Consider the following 18,917-nt stretch of genomic DNA (forward strand, 5'->3'; position numbering starts at 1 on the left):
GTTGTATTGTAAACAAGGCGTCGTTAATATTGCTTATCAGTTTGAGCCCGATTGAGAAGCAGATGATATTATTGAAGAGGATCGTGCAGAACCTGTGCAAGCATGGCTTTTAATGGTAGGCCTATGTTTTTTGTTTGTTGTTGTCTCATACTTTTAGATATGGTGTTATTTGTAAATGCTACTGCTTATGTTAGCTTTTAATATACTGTTTTGTCCTGATTAAAGCTTTAATACAGTACGGCAACTGCGTCCATGTATAACGCTTCTCTTAGCTATGTGAAAATAAGTGTATAATTGGAACAGTTCATTGTTGGAGCTGAGCTGAATGAGAGAGAGAGATGCAGACAGGGGGACCCGAGGAACAGTATTAAGAACCGCTGCTTTAGAACATTGATTTTGAAACTTGTGAATCCATTAGAACCGTTAGAAGACAGAATCGCGATTCATATATGAATAGATTTTTACGTGCACCTCTAGTTTTCTCTTCCTCTTCTCTAAAGCAGCGCAGCATGGCCTCGCCCCCTTTGCTGCCTTTTCCCGAGGGCGGGGATTATCTGGGTTTGTTACGTCACGAATCCGGGAAGTAACTTGTTGTAGTCCCTACCAGCCGTTTTTGTAGGCATTAAACTGCCAGAATTTTAAAAGACAATATCTCCGTTTGCATTGAACTTTCAGCTTCGTAACATTACACACTAACGTTAAAAAAGTGAAATCGCAATCAACCACCCCTTTAAAGGGGACATCGGATGCAAAATTCACTTTTACATGGTGTTTGCATATATGGTGTTTGTGTCTTAACAGTGTGGACACAACCATCCTGCAATGATAAAAATCCATTCACTCCTTTTTTAGTCCCCAAAAAACCTGAAGTCTCAATTATCAGGCCATTTTGATTTTCTGAGCAGTATGAAAATCCCACGCCCACGATCGCTGACGGACTGTCCCGTATTAGCATATTTCCGCGCTTTGCCAGTTGTACGCTGTCTGCCATTTTCTCCGCGCTCGAGCAGCTGTAGCGACAAACAAGGTCTCGTAAGCAGTGCAGGTGTTTTGTAGTTGGATATAAAAGTGAACATAAGAGTCTTAATTTTCTCCCGACAAAATGGGCATCCGATGTCCCCTTTAATAACAATAAAGACATTAAAGCAACTCCCTCATCCACCTTCAGAATGAGATTTGTTTCTACAAGAGTGTCAAGTTCACCATCAGGACCAGCTGAGGCCAACAGGTCAAGTGCATTAACAGAAAAAAGAAATCAACATCAAAAGTTAAGATTAGCAGTATATATGGAGACAAAACAAAAAATATTACCCTAATAAGTTTTGCGACATGACTTTTGCCACTTCCAGGTAATCCACGCATGATGACCACAATCTGAAAAGAAAGAAAACTGAGCATGGAGTTCAGAAGATGATTTAGAAGAAGATTCTGAAGGAGAAGAAAATTGTGGTATACCCTGTCAGGCCGAGTCATTCGACCTGGGGATTTGAGGATGTCCTCAGCATTCTTTGTCTCTGGTTTCTTTTCCACACGAGGGGGAGCAACAGGAGCAGAAGGGGGCAGTGATGTGGGTGGTGGAGGGCGCTCATCTGGATAACTCCTCCGATCACCTGGGTACGAGATACAGGCATCTTACAACTCAACCTCAACTTTTCAAGCTTAGCAATTACTCCGTTATTTATGGTAAACTGCCATCACATTTGAAATGGCTTGTGTAACAGGATCTTTATAGGTGTGCAATTTCTATGCCACTAGCTTCACCAAAAGGAACTGCAAAAAGATTTCCATCAGGTTTCCCCAAACACCTTTCGTTGGACAAATATTCTCAACCCAAAGTCACAACGTTAGCTAAGCCAATGTTGCTGTGTTGAGTTGGCCATGTTGTTCAAACCAACAGAGATCATTTGATTAAGCCATAATGAGATAACCAATGGATTTCTTACAGATGCCTTATCATTAAACATGGACAGATGGAATCTTTTACATTTCACTTACTACCATAGCTTGAGGATCCATGGTCATAATGCTCAAGATTCCTTTCATATGAAGACCTGTCATAGCTTGGTCGGTTATAAACCTCACGATCTCTGCTTGAGCGGCTTGGATGATCTCTTTCTCTGTGTCCTGGACGAGGCCCAAGTGGAGGTCTAAACCAGACATACAAAAAAAAAAAAATTACTTATCAAAACAACATTCCAGATATATATTGCCACACTTTCTTCCAGTCCAACTTCGTGCTCTTCACAGACGTTTTGATGTAGGTAATGAAATGTTTAACATTAAATTAACTAATATGGGTATAATATTCGTAATACTCATAACATTTGCAACTGTGAAGGTCTGGAAGTACCCTACCGTTCTTCTCGCAGGTAACGGTCCCTTTCATATCGGTCTCGCTCATAATCCAGAGGTGGCTTCTCTCTGTATGGATCTCTCTCCCAATCCCGGTCATAATCACTGGAACCGCCATAAGGGTCACTTCTTCTGTCATAGTACGGGTCTCTGTGGCCTAGCAGTTCTAATTAAGCGGTTCAACAGATATGAATTAAAATAAACCAAAACAGTGTTCTTTCAAATTAAAAGAAAAGAACCAACCTTTCTCATAAAGTCGCTCAGATGGCGGTGGAGTAGGTCTCAAAACAATCCTCTCTCCATAAGAAATCCTTTCCACTGTGGCACCAACATCTGCTGAACAAAAAAAAATGTAGTTTGTCCATATACATTTAAAATCACATCAGTTATCACAGGTAGAACATATACTGACCCCGGCCATGCCCATAGTCCACTGTTTTAGCAATGAATGTGGCTGTAGGGGCAGGTGCTGAAGAAGAATGAAGGAAGCCTGTAGATTGATTTGAAGGGGACAAACCAGCTTCCAAAGGTTGACTAGTCTGTCCCGTTTCTGACAATAAATTGGTAGCCTTTAAGAAAAACAAAATGGTCAAGCAATACTATTGCAATACTGGAAATTAGTTTCTGAATCAAAGAGTGTGATTTGAAACTCAAGGTTGGCATACCTGCAGAGCACTTTTAACCTCAGGTGGAATTTCCAATCCAAGAATTCCAGGGGGAAGTTCTGGAGGTAACCCAGCTGAGTCTGGGTTTGAAGCTTCTCCCAAAACCAACTTGTTTTCCTGGAGCTCTCTATGAGCAAACATGTCACCCAAGTTAATATTTTAACTTATGAAATATCAGATAGTTGGACTGTATGACTTGAAAGTTGTTTAAATAAAGACATACTGCTGGGAATTGCTTCTACCTTATCATTTTCAGCTCCTGGGCAGCTTTGAGAATGATCTCATGCTGCCTTTGAGAAAGAGCAAGTACGGTTTTAGTAGCACTAGGTGAAGACCGCTCAAGTGGAGGATCAAGGGCTTGAGATGCAGGCAGGCCAGCTAGCGTCTCTGGGTTGTGTTCATAATGGGGCTCCGTTTCACCGACTGTATGAGAGTAAGCTCTCTCTGGTGGGGGTGGAGGAGGGATCCTTTCCCAATCAGAACGAGAGTGATAAGGAGGTTCCCGATCACGTTCTTGATAAGGTAGATCATCAGCATAAGGTGGTCCTCTCCGTACCTCTCTATACCGATTCTCATCTTCATATGGGAATGACCTTTCTCTTCCCTCCAACCAGTGATCCTCTCTAATGTGCTCTGGGGGACGACATGGTGGATATTCTCTGTCAGGCTGCTCCCTGCCCCATTCCTCACGAGAACCGTAATACTCAGCGTCTTGTTCATAATCTTCATGATATTCATGGGTTCGCCTCCTGTACGCATCATCCTCTGCACCATAAGGGTATTCCTCCTCATAATTTCCTTCTTCGTGTGGTGGTAGGCCATGCCACCTCTCCCTTGCCATTGTGGGCCTCATCGGAGGTCTTCTAATCTCTCTCTCCATTTCATGGGCAGGTAAAGGAGGACGTCTCAGCCCCCTCCCACGAGGATGAGTCCATCCAGGTTCTCTGTCCATTTCTTCTTCATATCCAAGGGGTCCAGCTGGTTCCCTTGCCAAGATTTCATGAGGAGGTGGTGGCTGTCTCATGTCTCGCTCCATCATGTCATGGCGGGGTGGTGGTCCCCATGGGCCTAGACCACGTCTGAACCGTGGTCCCATTACCCCACGTGGTCCCATGTGAGGAGGTCCATGTGGGGAGCCAGGAGGAGGGGGGCGTCTTGGACCATGAAGCATAAATCGAGGATGGAATGGGGGTCTTCTGGGGGCACCTGGAGGAAAAGGAGGTCTAGCATGCATGGGAGGTCTTCTCTCTGTCCAGCATGGATCTTCTTCCTCCCAGTATTCCTGTGGTTCTTCTTCCCAGTGTTCATCTGGATGAGTGCTCTCTAGGTGCTCCCTGTGACTCACTGGAGGTCTTCTCTCTCTAGGATCTCCATAGTATTCTTCTGGGAAGAGATCCTCCTCTGGATGCCACATCTCATGGGGTGCTTCCTGGTCCTCCATTTCTCCAGGTCCTTCTAAAGAGGGGTCTCTCCAAGCCGAATCCTGGTCTTCTCCGTGCGTTATGGAATCTGGTTGCTGATGGTCATAGGGATCCTCTGACACAATTTCTCTCTGACAGTTGGGATCAACCATTTGTCCTCCGTAATGTCCTCGACCACGTGCACGGCCCCTGCCTCTGAGAGGCAATGGCCCTTGGTCCCTTCCCCTTCCTCGGGTTACCTGCGGTGGGCCTGTCTGATTCATCACATGTGGCCCCCTAGGAGCCTCCTTAGGAGTATCAGGTTTAAACATATCATTTTGAGGAGGCTTTGCTTGTTGTGGTGGCCCGTTAGTAACATTGTTGGTTTTAGAAGGTTGTGAGCTCGACTTCTGAGAGTTTTTGTTGGTGGTGTTTGGACTTTCTGTAGGTAGGAATGGTTTAGTAGTATCTTCTTTTAACTTATCCTGCTTTGCAGTATCAGCAATAGTATTGTCAGATGTATTATCCTGAGTTTGGGGAATGGGTCCACTCTGAATAAAAAATCCATCCGCTGAGTCCAAGACGTCATCTGTCAGTGACGGACCAGTAGAAGCACCATCTTTTTTGTTATTTTGATTGTGGGTATTTTTGTTTTTTTCTGGGCCCATTTGAGATGGAGCAACTGGCGGTGCATCAGGTTTTGCTGATTGTTGCTTTGTTTGAACGCTAGGGACAGGACTGGATTGCCCTCCATACCCTGGTTGTTGAGGAGGTACAGGGGGTCTTTCAAATCGTTTAGGTGCATTCTGCCTAGGGGGGTTCTCAGGTCTTGCTGGAGCCCCAGGATGAGGAGGAATACCTCTGGGAGGTCGGTTAAATCGCTGACCAGTGTCAAATCTAGGTGGTGCACTAAACCGTTGCTGGGGTGGCTGTTCAAACCAAGGGCCTCTGGGACCTTCAAACCTGAAAAAGAAAATAAATAAAAATCAGTAACCCAGCTCCAGAAAAATGTGCTAATAATGTGTGCAATCCTTATTCTAAATGCATTACCTCGGGCCATCAAATCTTCCATGAGGCCCAGGGGGCCCAGGAGGTCGAGGAGGACGAACCACTGGTCCAGGTGGTCCAGCTGTTTTACCTGTTTCAGAGACAGAATCTGAACTAGAAGATGGGAAGCGTTGTACAGGTGATGGTCCCTGTGGAATAACCGGTCCAGAAGGTGGCGGGGCCTGTGGTGAAGGTCCTGGCATGGCATCCATGTTAACTGGTGGAGGCATAGATGGAAGCCCTGGGCTGGCTAAATGCATGTTTCCATTTGATCCGGGGAGTCGGTGTTGCCCATATGGTCCCATCATGCCCCCATACGAAGAAGCTGTACCATACTGATGCTTCATAGCTCTTAGAGTTGTGACTCTCTCTTGCAGATGCGCTGAAGTTGAATTCATTTGCTCTTGCCATTGTCTCCACTGGGCTTCGTAATCATGTAGCTGGTCTTTGTGTGGGTATGCCTGAAACTGTTCTAACCACAAATTAAAGTGCCTGTCCCACTCTTGATACAAGGGAGCAAATCGCTGTTGCTGCATTTCATAGTGCTGCAATTGCATCTCCAAGGGCATTGTCTGGTGGATATAATTAAACAATCATAATAAAATGATATCGTTACTTTGTTACATTTTTCTTATGTTTCTGCTCTAGACCAAAATATTTTCAGAGCTAACAATATAATAAGACAAGAAATTGCACCTGGAGATGGGCTGGCTGTTGAATAAGCTGTTGGTACTGTTGCAGGACCTGCTGTAGTTGAGCATGCTCTTGCATCAGTGCCTGGTACTGAATGCTGGCCCTTTGATGCTGCACATGCTGCCAATGGGCAGCTGCCGCCTGCAGCTGTTGAAGACGTGCTGCTTCAGCTGGGTCTCCTGTATCAGTGATGCCACTGGGCTGTGGTAAATATCAGTAATCAATTAAATACGAGTAATCAATTGACACGGTACCACATTTTTGAAGGCACAGAACAGGTTAAATAAATATATACACACAATGCATGAGCAAATCACTATATATTACTGTTATAAATTACCTTTGATTCCTCTGGTGGTGGGGGAGGAGGGGGTTCTTCTTTGGGAGGTGGGGGAGGAGGTGTGCTCTTTGGGGGTTCAATTGGAGGAGGTGGAGCAGGAGCATTGTTTCCATTAGATGAACTTTGATTCTGCTTCGCCTTCTCGTTTTTCAGCTTTTGCAAATTTTGACGATGCTGCTGATACCAATATTCCTGCTGCTCCTGTACACAATAAATACAAATGTAACAACATTTGACTAACCATAGTCCTTAGAGTGAATTTAAAGTGAATATTTACTTAGAAATAATTCACCCAACTCTCCACTCTCAGGCCATCTAGATGAGTTGATGAGTTTGTTTCGTCATCAGAACAGATTTGGAGAAATTTAGAATTACATCACTTGCTCACCAGTGAATCCTCTGCAGTGAATGGGTGCCATCAGAATGAGAGTCCAAACAGCTGATAAAAACATCACAATAATCCACACTACTCCAGTCCATCAATGAATGTGTCATGAAGTTAAAAAACTGCATGTTTTAACAAACAAATGTCACTATTAAGGAGTTTTAACTTGAAACAATTGCTCACATTTCAGCCGAAAACAATGGTTTAAAAAAAAAAAAAAAAAAAAATTTTTGTTGTCACATTGAAGAAACAAGCTTCCATAGTTCACAACCAATTTTACTTCTGTAATGTGTGTTTTACTAGTGTTAATGATGGATTTATTTCTTACAAACACACAGTTTTTGGTTTCACAAAATGTTAATTGATGGACTGGAGTTATGTGGATTATGGTTTGGACTCTTACGGCACCCATTCATTGCAGAGGATCCATTAATGAACAAGTTAAATGTCTTCAGATGAACAAACAAACTCATCTACAACTTTTATGGCCTGTGGGTGATAACATTTTCAGCAAATTTTCATTTTTGGCTGAAATGAAAATTTGAATACTTTTTGGACTTTGGGAAACTGTCAAACTATATTCAATAACACAGCACCATAGGATAATGTTTATTTATTTATTTTTTTTGGTTGACAAAACGTGCATGAGCTTTTAAGATGTATTCTAGGGGCTGTGAAAAGGTTTTCACAATTTTAATCACCTTTTTTGCCATTGCTCAATAGCACTGACAAATCAAAGAACAAATAATGTAACTAACAATGTGTCAGCTAATATAAAGCCATAAAAACGACATGTATGATAAAATAATCAAGAAAGTGCTGTTTAAAAAATGTATGATATACCACACAGCAGAACATGACAGTAATTTTAGAAAGGAACGACATGTATAATTTATTAATATTGTAATCATAATGTACTATCGTGATCTACAAGAACTGGAATGTACTAGCGTGCGCTACACGAACTGGAAATTTAATTTGTATAATTGTGCCTATTGCAACAATACGAAATTAATATTAAAGCATGCCACAGAAGCTTGCCTGCAGAGACATCGACGAAAAGTCGGGCTTTTCATCCGCCACCAACGCACTGGCATCGCTAACCTTTGGTGCTGGAGCAGGGCTCTTCACTGCAGGCGATGAAGATGATGAAGGCTCTGGAGCTGGAGGTTTCCCTTCTGATGGCGGAGGCTGAGGTTGAGGGGGCCCAGCTGGACCTCTTAGAGCGGATGGATCTTGAAAGCTGTTGGGCGGTGCGGTGTGGCCGACACCGCCGGTTTGCCAGTTCGAATGCCCGCTGCCGCTGGCGGCGTTGCCGGGGTGATGCAGCACCGACTGCAGCTGCTTCAGATGGAGCTGCTGCAACTGCTGCATTTGTTGTAAATGCTGTTCTTGTAAACTAGAGAAATTAGACGGAGCGCCATATCCCCCCAATCCTCCTCCTGCTGCTGGAGGCTGAGCTTCCCTAAACTGATGAGGCCGCGGGCCGAAGTGTGGAGGAGGCTGGTGTCCACCTCCGTAACCGCCCCAGGAGGGATGCATGCTTAAACCGAGACACTGCGGGCCAGGCAAGGCCTAGCCGCCTGATCGCATAAAGCCGGTTACTTCGTAACTATCGCTAGTACTGTTTGCAGATATGTTCGCACTTATTAGCCAGGCTCTAACTAACATACGAAAGTTAAAAAAAATTAATATATCTTCACAGATGTGCAAAACACAAGATGTTTATATTCATAATTATTGTCTGAACGCTGTTTCCTCGACGAGCATGCGTCTCAGCGTCAGCATGACGCTCACTTTGCGTAGCACGTCATCGCATTTCTTTTACCCTTCCGCATAAAAAAAAAGGCGCATTAGCGCCACCTGTCGCACTGGTTCAGCGATTCAAGTCAATACTCTTTTCTCAAGCCGAATTTTATTCTTCAAATTTGAAGTAATGCATTTTAAAAATATATTTTTTTTATTTTGTTTGTCAATGAAAACCATAAGAAGCACAGTTTATAAAAGCCATGAGTAGAGAAAGATGGGCCTGGTTGTCATATCTAATAAAGGCAGCTGCCTTCCACACAAAAAACAAAACGTTTTCACACCTATTCAAAACTTAAACTTAAACTGCAGCATTACCTAAGTGCCACCAAAATACAATGTTTTAAAAACCACACCCAAAATGTAAAAAAAAAAAAAAAAAAAAATGTAACCTCATTAAAACATTTGAGAAATGTTGTGAAAATGCCAACATGACTACAAAAACCAGTCCAAACTGCAACTTTTGTGAGATATTTTATTTAGGTGTTAAAATAACGCAATCCGTACATTGGAATAAAACTTAAAAATATCATGACAGGATCAAAATAAAACCAGGCCAAATCTGAAAGTCACATACAAAAGACGGCTGAATAATAATACATTTTCTGACCAAAATTCCTGCGTACGTGTGACAGCACCAAAACAAGAGTAGTATTTTCCATTAAGGAACTGACAGAAAGAGCAATTTACTTCATAAAGAGAATCATTGGCCAAATTTGAATGTAGGCTATGATGCAGTGATGTAAACATGCTGGCACAGCATGCACAATACATTCTGTTTCCTTTTCAACATGTATTGTCCTCTTGTAAAGGACACTCGTATACCCAAAGTCCCTTTCAAGATACAGTGCGGTATACCACAGCAGATAAATCCCCACATAGCAACAGCCTTCAAAAGTACTTTGAAATTCAAACAGCAAGAGTCAGGAGCAGGCTTCTGGTCTCTGAAAGGAGGCGTAGGTTCAAATACCACTTCTGAAAAGATCCTTTTAGAGTGATTAGATAAAAAGTCAAAACTCAAAAGAATGTAAATGCAAATGTGCCATTTGCGTTCAACATCGTACCAAAACGGAGGCTCCATTGATAAGACGGCTCAATTAAATAACCCGAATCAGTTTTCAGAATGGCTAAGGCACCAGATTCAAGGATTTCCGACCTTTTCAGTACATGAGGTTTCTGGTCTTTGGATGGAGCTGTGGGTTCAAATCCCAGTCTTGACAGTTAGCTTTTAGAGTGACTAGACATGTATGCAAATGTATAATTTGCATGCAACACAGTACCACAGGGCACGCTGATGGGACACTGATCCCACTACTGACAATTTAGAGTGACAAGAAATTAAACCTCAAAGACTGTAAAAGCATTAAGTGCTATGATTGTCATTCCATATTGAAGGCTCCACTGATTGGACTCATAGAGCAAGCAACCCTAATGGAAGAGGGTTTTAAGGCACCAGATTCAAGGTGTTTCAACATTCTCAGGTAAAGAGGATTCTGGTCTCCGAATGGAGGCGTGAGTTCAAATCTCGCTTTTGATAAAAACATTTTAGAGTGAGCATTCAACACTCAAATGAATGCAAATGCATTATCATTTGCATTTTACATATTTGTATTGCCATACAGACTCCACTGTTATGACTGATCAACAAAGCAGCGTTAAGTGTCAGAATTGCAGAGCAGTCCAAGGTGCTGCACTCAAGCGCTTTCAATCTTCTCAGGACATGAGGTTTTTGGTCTCTGAATGGAGGTATGGGTTCAAATCCCACTTCTGATGGCAAGTTATAGAGTCACTAGACAAAAAAAAAAAAAAACATGCATTAAGTGCTATCACTTGCATTCTGCATGAAGTTTCCACTGATAGGAGTGATGATTAAATGCAGTCCGCTAAGTGTCAGATTGACATTTTTAGAGTGACTACATGTTAAAACTCAAAGAATGTAAATACATTAAATGCTATCATTTGCATTCTACATAGTGTCACATTTTAGGCTCCACTGATGATCATTAGTGTGCTATTGTTCCGATTGGTCGAGCGTTTTAAGGCACCAGACTCGAGAGGTTTCATTGTTCTCATATCATGAGGTGTCTGGTCTCTGTTCAAATCCAGCATCTGACAAAAATCTTTTACAGCGACTAGACAAGAAGACAAGAAAAAGTCAAAAGAATGTTTGAAAAGTGTTCTGTCGTGTACCCATAATAAAAATGTGACGAATCAAATTGCATTATGAACTGCTTTACAATTTGCATGAAAGGTACTTCATGTTGATTTCATCAGTTCATTTCCAAACTAAGAAAAAAACACATTCACATTAACTTTTAAATACTCAAATAAGTATAGATAAATGTGGATAATTTTCACTTAAGTAAATGTGGCTATATACAGTTTGATTAGACACCAGTTTACAACTCAAACTAAACCAATGAGACACTTTGTTATTCAAAATGTGACATATATGACTTACACTGACAGCAAAGTGTCATGCTCAAATGGGTAAAAAAAAAATCCAGTAATTCAGTTAAAAGATCAAGTTAATAAATCACCCTCTCCGAGGACACAATCGGCCACTTTTGAATTATTAGCCCAAATCTTTAACCACTAAGTTAAAGGTCCCATATTGTCAAAACTGAAATTTCCTGGCTTTTTTCACGATAACTGAGGTCTATGTGCTATGTAACTACCATATAAGTTTCAAAACAGTCAGTCCACAGTAAAATGCACACAGCCTGCATAAAGTGGTGTTGCCAAGCAACAGGTTGAATGCATGTTTTGCTAATGGATGCATTAGTGTTTAATTATTGCATTCACGTGAAAAATCGAATGAGCTACAAGCAGGCCTATAAGCACGGATGAAGAAAAACAAAATTTCCCTTTTCTCTTCACCTTGCTTTTCCATTATCTTCATCCATCCTTCTTTATCTTATTCCCTGAGTTTTTGTTCTACTTGTGTCCGCTCTTATGCCTACTCACATATCCGGCCTCTCATGCTCTTTGTGGGTTAATTATGAGCTCTTTCACATATAATATGTCCTTTAGTCCCGCACACTCTTACATTATATCATTGTGTCTTTAACAAACAGCACAGTAACTAGTCTCAATATGCTTTGGTGTGTCCATTAAAATAAGACACAATTTAATGCAAAACAGCAAATATGGACAGCTGTATAAACTAATCATGTAACACATGTTCACAAAAATGTTGTTACTTGACGCAAGATGTGCATAAGCAGAATTCTCTTGGCTCATTTTCACTAAAATCTGTGTGAAATGCATCTCAGTCTGAAGGTAAGGTAGTTTGAATCTCTAAGAAAATGTCATCTGAGCTGTGATAACACTGAGCCTTGGAGAATATTCTTGTGTGACATTCACTCCTACACAACTGTGGTAGTGTGGCCGAGCACATGCTGTTCCCTGCTAAACACACACATACATAAACACACTCAAGAGCTCACAGATGCAGGCATAGGTCTCTGTGTTTAGTCTAAGAACGCTCTGTGTTTTTGCTCATTAACTCCAGCATGGCTATTATATGGAACTTATAAACCCAAGCCCTGCTGCATGCTAATTATCGTTTAAAGAAACATGTTTGTCAGATTCAGCTAGTCATAACAATGCACTTCAAATGATTTAAAAACATTACGAAATGTGACAGTGTATCAGCTTTGAACAAATGTCTATACAGTTTCTCACAATCCATTTTAGAAAATAAAACTCCAGAAAGGTGTAAAATATGGGACCTTTAACTCATTAACCCTAAGAGTAAATCGAATCTAAATGTGCAGTTGTTTTATGAGTTTGATTCCATACTGACATGATTGTGTATTTGTGTTATGTTTTATCAAACAGTAGAACACAGTGCTAGTTCTGTCAAGGTCATGAGTGTGATTCCCAGCTAGGGGATTGGATGAATTGATTAAATGTATACCCTGAATGCAATGTGCTTTGATTAAACGTGTCTGGCAAATGCATAAATATAAGCTTGATGGAACAAAACCCCATGTTTGATTCCCATTATTTGTAGTCACCAGCACTATTCAACTGCATCTTGTCACATGTTTGATGAAACGCAGCCAAGTTATATGAACAGAGACTGCAGTGTTACTATGTAATTGAGAGCTGGTGGTGTTGCCAAGCAACAGGTTGAATGCATGTTTTGCTAATGGATGCATTAGTGTTTAATTATTGCATTCACGTGAAAAATCGAATGAGCTACAAGCAGGCCTATAAGCACGGATGAAGAAAAACAAAATTTCCCTTTTCTCTTCACCTTGCTTTTCCATTATCTTCATCCATCCTTCTTTATCTTATTCCCTGAGTTTTTGTTCTACTTGTGTCCGCTCTTATGCCTACTCACATATCCGGCCTCTCATGCTCTTTGTGGGTTAATTATGAGCTCTTTCACATATAATATGTCCTTTAGTCCCGCACACTCTTACATTATATCATTGTGTCTTTAACAAACAGCACAGTAACTAGTCTCAATATGCTTTGGTGTGTCCATTAAAATAAGACACAATTTAATGCAAAACAGCAAATATGGACAGCTGTATAAACTAATCATGTAACACATGTTCACAAAAATGTTGTTACTTGACGCAAGATGTGCATAAGCAGAATTCTCTTGGCTCATTTTCACTAAAATCTGTGTGAAATGCATCTCAGTCTGAAGGTAAGGTAGTTTGAATCTCTAAGAAAATGTCATCTGAGCTGTGATAACACTGAGCCTTGGAGAATATTCTTGTGTGACATTCACTCCTACACAACTGTGGTAGTGTGGCCGAGCACATGCTGTTCCCTGCTAAACACACACATACATAAACACACTCAAGAGCTCACAGATGCAGGCATAGGTCTCTGTGTTTAGTCTAAGAACGCTCTGTGTTTTTGCTCATTAACTCCAGCATGGCTATTATATGGAACTTATAAACCCAAGCCCTGCTGCATGCTAATTATCGTTTAAAGAAACATGTTTGTCAGATTCAGCTAGTCATAACAATGCACTTCAAATGATTTAAAAACATTACGAAATGTGACAGTGTATCAGCTTTGAACAAATGTCTATACAGTTTCTCACAATCCATTTTAGAAAAGTTTTTAGAAAATATCAATAGAAATTAAATATATGCATATATCTACTCTAGAATTTCCTTTTTTAACCCTGTTGGGGGTTTAAAGAAACATGTTTGTCAGATTCAGTTAGTCATAACAATGCACTTCAAATGATTTAAAAACATTACGAAATGTGACAGCTTTGAACAAATGTCTATACAGTTTCTCACAATCCATTTTAGAAAAGTTTTTAGAAAATATCAATAGAAATTAAATATATGCATATATCTACTCTAGAATTTCCTTTTTTAACCCTGTTGGGAAAAAATAGAGACCAGATAAAACCAGCAAGATGTTTTATAAACACAATAAAATTAAAAACAATAGCCTAATGTTTTATTTATTCTGCATCACAAACTAATCAAATGAAAATGTATGAAATTTTAATAACAGTATATAAGACACTGATAGAGCATGTGTATTTATTTAGGCTGTGTATGTGTCTATCCTGATGGACGAGTGCCGCTAGTGCGTGGAAACACCTCAACCAGGATAAATCCATGGCGAAATACCATTTAATTTGGAGATATTTGGAATGAACGCAACTGAACGAAACTGCATCTCTGGAGGCGATATCTCCGATTCCATAAGGTGAGTAATTATGTTTTAGGTCAATGAATTCGCATGTTTTAACCATTTAATATAAGCACATAAACCTACGTACAAACGCAGTATTTTCCATTTGATCTAATTTCATTTACCGCATCTTTTTTTCCCCCTCTTCTCTTTTCAGCCAGGTCGAAATGCAGATATACAAAAGTCCTTTTATCGCCACTGTCAATGCAGTCCCATCGAGACAAGAGCTGCGCTGGATGATCGAGCCAGTGATGCCCAGTGAGAGTCTGGACCAGACCAGTGAACCTACAGCAAACCAGAGAGAAAGCTTCAAAAGAAATATACAGGTAAAAGGACTTCAAATACAACACATTATTATTTCTGTATAGACTTATGCATACAATAAACACATAAAATAGCAAAAAAATGTAAAATATAAATGTTTTGGTCAACAGATATTGTCATTAATAAATAATAAATGAGTGCAGTTTTTCCAAAAATGCTGGTCCTGTTCAACTTTTAACGATTATATAGATGGCCTCTGCCTGAATGAGTGTTATAAGGCTATAGCAAAATATGATGATGTTGATATATTGAATTCACACCAGAATATCCTAATTTAATCAGAATCTAAAACACACATTTGTGTTCAGCTTGTACTATGGCAACTTTCCAGTGTGACAACTAGCCCCAGTCTCCTCTCTCTATAACTGCATTAATCTTTAAAAGGTAACAACAGATCAATAAAGTAAAGACGGACATAAATATGGGATTCTGGTTTTTAAAATAATACTCTGTTATATTGCTTCATTATTAGCTCACTCCAGACGAAGAGGAGAAGATAAGACGGAGAAGAGAGCGTAACAAAATGGCTGCTGCCAAATGCCGCAACCGCAGACGAGAACTTATTGACCTTCTTCAGGAGGTGAATAATAGGGCTGTACTGCCATTTTTAATTTCATACTGTGTTCAGGGTGGTGCACCTTTCTGATACATCTTGTTTGTCCAGTTTTAGACTTTTGTAATTTAAGAATTATATATGATTGACTGAATCACCCAGGTATTAACAATGCATAAATGAATGTTTTCATAGTTTCAATTGGGAAACCGAAACAAGAACGAACAGTCACACTCTCAAAAACAAAGGTTGTTTATTGGCATTTCCAATGAAGAACCTTTAAAGGAATAGTTCACCCAAATTTACTAATCTCCAGGCCATCCAAGATGTAGATGAGTTTGTTTCTTCATGGGAACAGATTTGGAGAAATGTAGCATTACATCACTTGCTGGATCCCTCTGCAGTGAATGGGTGCCGTCAGAATGAGAGTCCAAACAGCCGATAAAAACATCACAATAATCCACACGTAATTCACGCGACTCCAGTCCATCAATTAATGTCCTGTGAAGTTAAAAAACAAATCCGTCATTTTTTTTTACTACAAATTGTTGCTTCTGTCTAAAATTCCTCTATAATAATCTCGTCTGAATCAGGAGAGAAATATGCACAGATCAAGTGTTTACAAGTGAAAACAGTACAAAACAAATTGGTGAATTTTGATGTGAGAGGACAGTTCCGCTGTGGGCATGAGTTCCTGTTTGGGATTTGGGAATCTGACTTTCAATTCACAGAGGCCTTTGCATTTTCTATTTAAAGGTCACAGGATATTATGAAAAAATCCGCTAAACTTTTAATAGCTTTCTTCAGGTGTGAAATAGGAAGAATGGTGTTAAGTGTCCGGCGTTCACACAGAGAAGAAACCTTGACTCGCATTTCCTTTTAAAAGCAGATCTAGTATGTTGCTCAACCAGTAAGATGGATATCTATTACTATATATATAGTATACTCAGTAAAAAAGAAGAGAACTTCAGTATGAAATATGTCTTTGTAAACTTGTCTTGTAAACGCTATTACATTATTTCATTGTTATATTGATTATCTTTTGATTTTTAAGATAATTTCAGATTTAGTTGCAATGTAACAGAAAATAAGAAGATCAACAAAGGGATCAGGACAAAAGAGAAAAAAAATGTAAGAAAACTAAATACACCGATTCCAAAGTAATTGGACCCTTGATTAGAAATGTATGGCATTTCATTAGATAACAAAACAAAATGTTACATTCATATATACATTCATGTGTCAAAATACAAATATTTTTTTTGCCATTCAATTCAATTCAAATTTATTTGTATAACGCTTTTCACAATACACATTGTTTCAAAGCAGCTTTACAGAAAATGCATGTGTCCACATTACAATTTAGAGTGATCTGTTATCAGAAGTGATTGTGTCCAAGTAATGTTCATTTAACAAATGAACAGGTTCAGGGTAATAGAATCATACAGTTAGCTAAACAGAAGCTCATTAAAGCGATTACAAATGCGATCATAATGATTACAATATAGAGAAAATTTGGCAGCTGTGCATGGTAGGAACAGAAAGACAAATGGAAAAGAATTAGCATAGCTGCTGTTCATAACGTTTCAAGCTAAAAAATTGTCTGAAGAGATGTCTTTCATCTAGATTTAAACAGAGAGAGTGTGTTTGAGCCCTGGACATTATCAGGAAGGCTCCAGAGTTTGGGATCCAGATGAGAAAATGCTATCCCTCCTTTAGTGGACTTAGATATCCTAGGCACTACTAAAAGTCCAGAGTTTTGTGACCTTAAAGAGCGTGATGGATTATAGGACATAAGAAGATCAGTTAAATATACAGGGGCTAAACCATTTTGTGCCTCATAGGTCAGTAGCAATATTTTGAAATCAATACGGAACTTAATAGGTGTAGAGATGATAAAATTGGGGTAATATGATCATATTTTTTTGACCTGGTAAGAACTCTAGCAGTTGCATTTTGGACGAACTGTAGCTTGTTTATTGACGATGCAGGGCAACCAGCTAGTAGTGCATTACAGTAATCTAGTCGAGAGGTCATGAATGCATCAACTAGTTTTTCTGCGTCAGAAACAGATAACATGTTCCGTAGCTTAGCAATGTTTCTGAGGTGGAAGAAGGCTGTTTTTGTAACATATGAAATATGATTTTCGAAAGATAAGTTGCTGTCTAATATAGCACCTAGGTCTTTAACTGCAGATGATGACATAACAGTACATCCTTCTAGTTGCAAATTGTATTCTAAGAGATTCTGTGTGCAGGTGTTTGGTCCAATAAGTAATACCTCAGTCTTGTCTGAATTTGCCAACTTGGATAGTTTGGATCATCTGGTCGTGATGAAATATATAACTGAGTATCATCCGCATAGCAGTGGAAACTAATTCCATGTTTTCTAATAATGTTGCCAAGTGGCAGCATGTATATTGAAAATAACAGAGGGCCTAGCACAGATCCTTGCGGCACCCCATAATTTACTGATGTTAACTCTGATTTTTCACCATTTAAGTAGACAAAATGGTAACGTTGTTCTAAGTACGATCTAAACCACTGTAATGCCGGTCCCTGAATACCAGTGTAATTTTGTAGTCGGCCTAAGAGTATGTCACGGTCTATAGTGTCGAATGCAGCACCATGGATGGTTATATATGAAGGAAAAAAAGGTTACTCATACTGGATAAAGGTTTTTTAGAACTTTAAAATGTTATAGAAAAATATTCTTTTAAGAAACGTTCCCTGGACGGTTCTTTGGGAAACCTAAAATGGTTCTTCTATGGCATTCCTGAAAAAACACCCTATTTGGAACTTTTGGGGGTTTTTTTTACAGCGTGTACTCTGCAACAAGGACACCTGTGTGAACTTGTGGGGAACTGACTTCATACATTAATTTAAAACACCTTAAAAGTAAATACAAAAATGACTAAGAAGAGTGGCTATAAGTTCTGTGAAAAGATCTCTTTGCCCTTCTTCTAATGCTTGTAAGTTTGTTGTTTCACTGAATGTGTCTTTCCTCAAAACTAAAATGAATCTTAAAATCTATCAAAAAATCACAAGTCACAAAAATCGCAGCCTCCAGCAAAACCACGCAGTTTACAACCAGACAAGGTGGACACTCCTCGCGTTCACACCTACAGCCAGGCGTGGCTCCGAATTCCACTTCCTCCTCACCCGCATCATTACGTTTAAGTAACACATCACCAAAAACTTAGGCGACTTCAGGAGTGGTTATTACTTGAATGTCATTGAGCACAGAGAAGGATCTACTTAAGTATTATGGCAGATAAAGGACCGATTCTTACCTCAGTCATCATTTTCTACCTGTCCATCGGAGCCGCGATATTTCAGATCTTCGAGGAGCCGCATTTAAATACAGCTCTGGACGATTATAAAAACCGCACTGCCGAGTTATTAATGAAATATCCCTGCTTAAATAAGGATGATTTGGACCAGATAATTGAGGTAGGCTGTATAATTTGATTCCTCAAGGGGTGTCTTTCCTCAAAACTAAAATGAATCTTAAAATCTATCAAAAAATCGCAGCCTCCAGCAAAACCACGCAGTTTACAGCCAGACAAGGCGGACACTCCTCGCGTTCACACCTACAGCCAGGCGTGGCTCCGAATTCCACTTCCTCCTCACCCGCATCATTACGTTTAAGTAACACATCACCAAAAACT

The 18,917-nt window shown here is 39.9% G+C and overlaps 2 protein-coding genes across 4 annotated transcripts in view; one reads left to right on the forward strand and one right to left on the reverse strand.

Moving 5' to 3' along the window:
• Positions 1-8,677, reverse strand: part of ylpm1 (YLP motif containing 1) — a 31,238-nt gene extending 22,561 nt beyond the window's left edge. For 2 of the 3 annotated variants that reach the window (XR_001636794.1, XM_016517683.1), the window contains exons 1-12: positions 7,924-8,677; positions 6,498-6,698; positions 6,161-6,358; positions 5,468-6,036; positions 3,260-5,380; positions 3,018-3,144; positions 2,765-2,921; positions 2,596-2,685; positions 2,356-2,518; positions 1,996-2,147; positions 1,456-1,610; positions 1,312-1,374 (exon numbers count right to left, since the gene is read on the reverse strand). Coding sequence is in view for 2 of the 3 variants with exons in the window: in XM_016517683.1 (XP_016373169.1) it covers positions 1,312-1,374; positions 1,456-1,610; positions 1,996-2,147; positions 2,356-2,518; positions 2,596-2,685; positions 2,765-2,921; positions 3,018-3,144; positions 3,260-5,380; positions 5,468-6,036; positions 6,161-6,358; positions 6,498-6,698; positions 7,924-8,424 (4,497 nt within the window). In the remaining variant the exon portion in view is untranslated. The remainder of the gene's footprint in view (positions 1-1,311; positions 1,375-1,455; positions 1,611-1,995; positions 2,148-2,355; positions 2,519-2,595; positions 2,686-2,764; positions 2,922-3,017; positions 3,145-3,259; positions 5,381-5,467; positions 6,037-6,160; positions 6,359-6,497; positions 6,699-7,923) is intronic. The other variant, XM_016517684.1, reaches the window with a different exon arrangement.
• Positions 8,678-14,329: 5,652 nt separating this feature from the next.
• On the forward strand, positions 14,330-15,364 carry LOC107712409 (proto-oncogene c-Fos-like). Its single transcript, XM_016517650.1, has 4 exons — positions 14,330-14,385; positions 14,528-14,696; positions 15,167-15,274; positions 15,359-15,364. Exons 1-4 carry the CDS (start codon positions 14,330-14,332, stop codon positions 15,362-15,364), a joined length of 339 nt encoding a protein of 112 aa, XP_016373136.1.
• Positions 15,365-18,917: the final 3,553 nt, after the last annotated feature.

Source organism: Sinocyclocheilus rhinocerous, unplaced genomic scaffold, assembly GCF_001515625.1.
Source record: "Sinocyclocheilus rhinocerous isolate Xijiao unplaced genomic scaffold, SAMN03320098_v1.1 scaffold2613, whole genome shotgun sequence".
In the NCBI taxonomy this organism is placed as follows: domain Eukaryota; kingdom Metazoa; phylum Chordata; class Actinopteri; order Cypriniformes; family Cyprinidae; genus Sinocyclocheilus; species Sinocyclocheilus rhinocerous.

Coding starts and splice junctions, on each gene's coding strand:
- LOC107712409 (XM_016517650.1), top strand. CDS start 14,330: ATGAACGCAACTGAACGAAACTGCATCTCTGGAGGCGATATCTCCGAT. Junction 14,386..14,527: donor GATATCTCCGATTCCATAAG/GTGAGTAATTAT, acceptor TTCTCTTTTCAG/CCAGGTCGAAATGCAGATAT. Junction 14,697..15,166: donor GCTTCAAAAGAAATATACAG/GTAAAAGGACTT, acceptor CTTCATTATTAG/CTCACTCCAGACGAAGAGGA.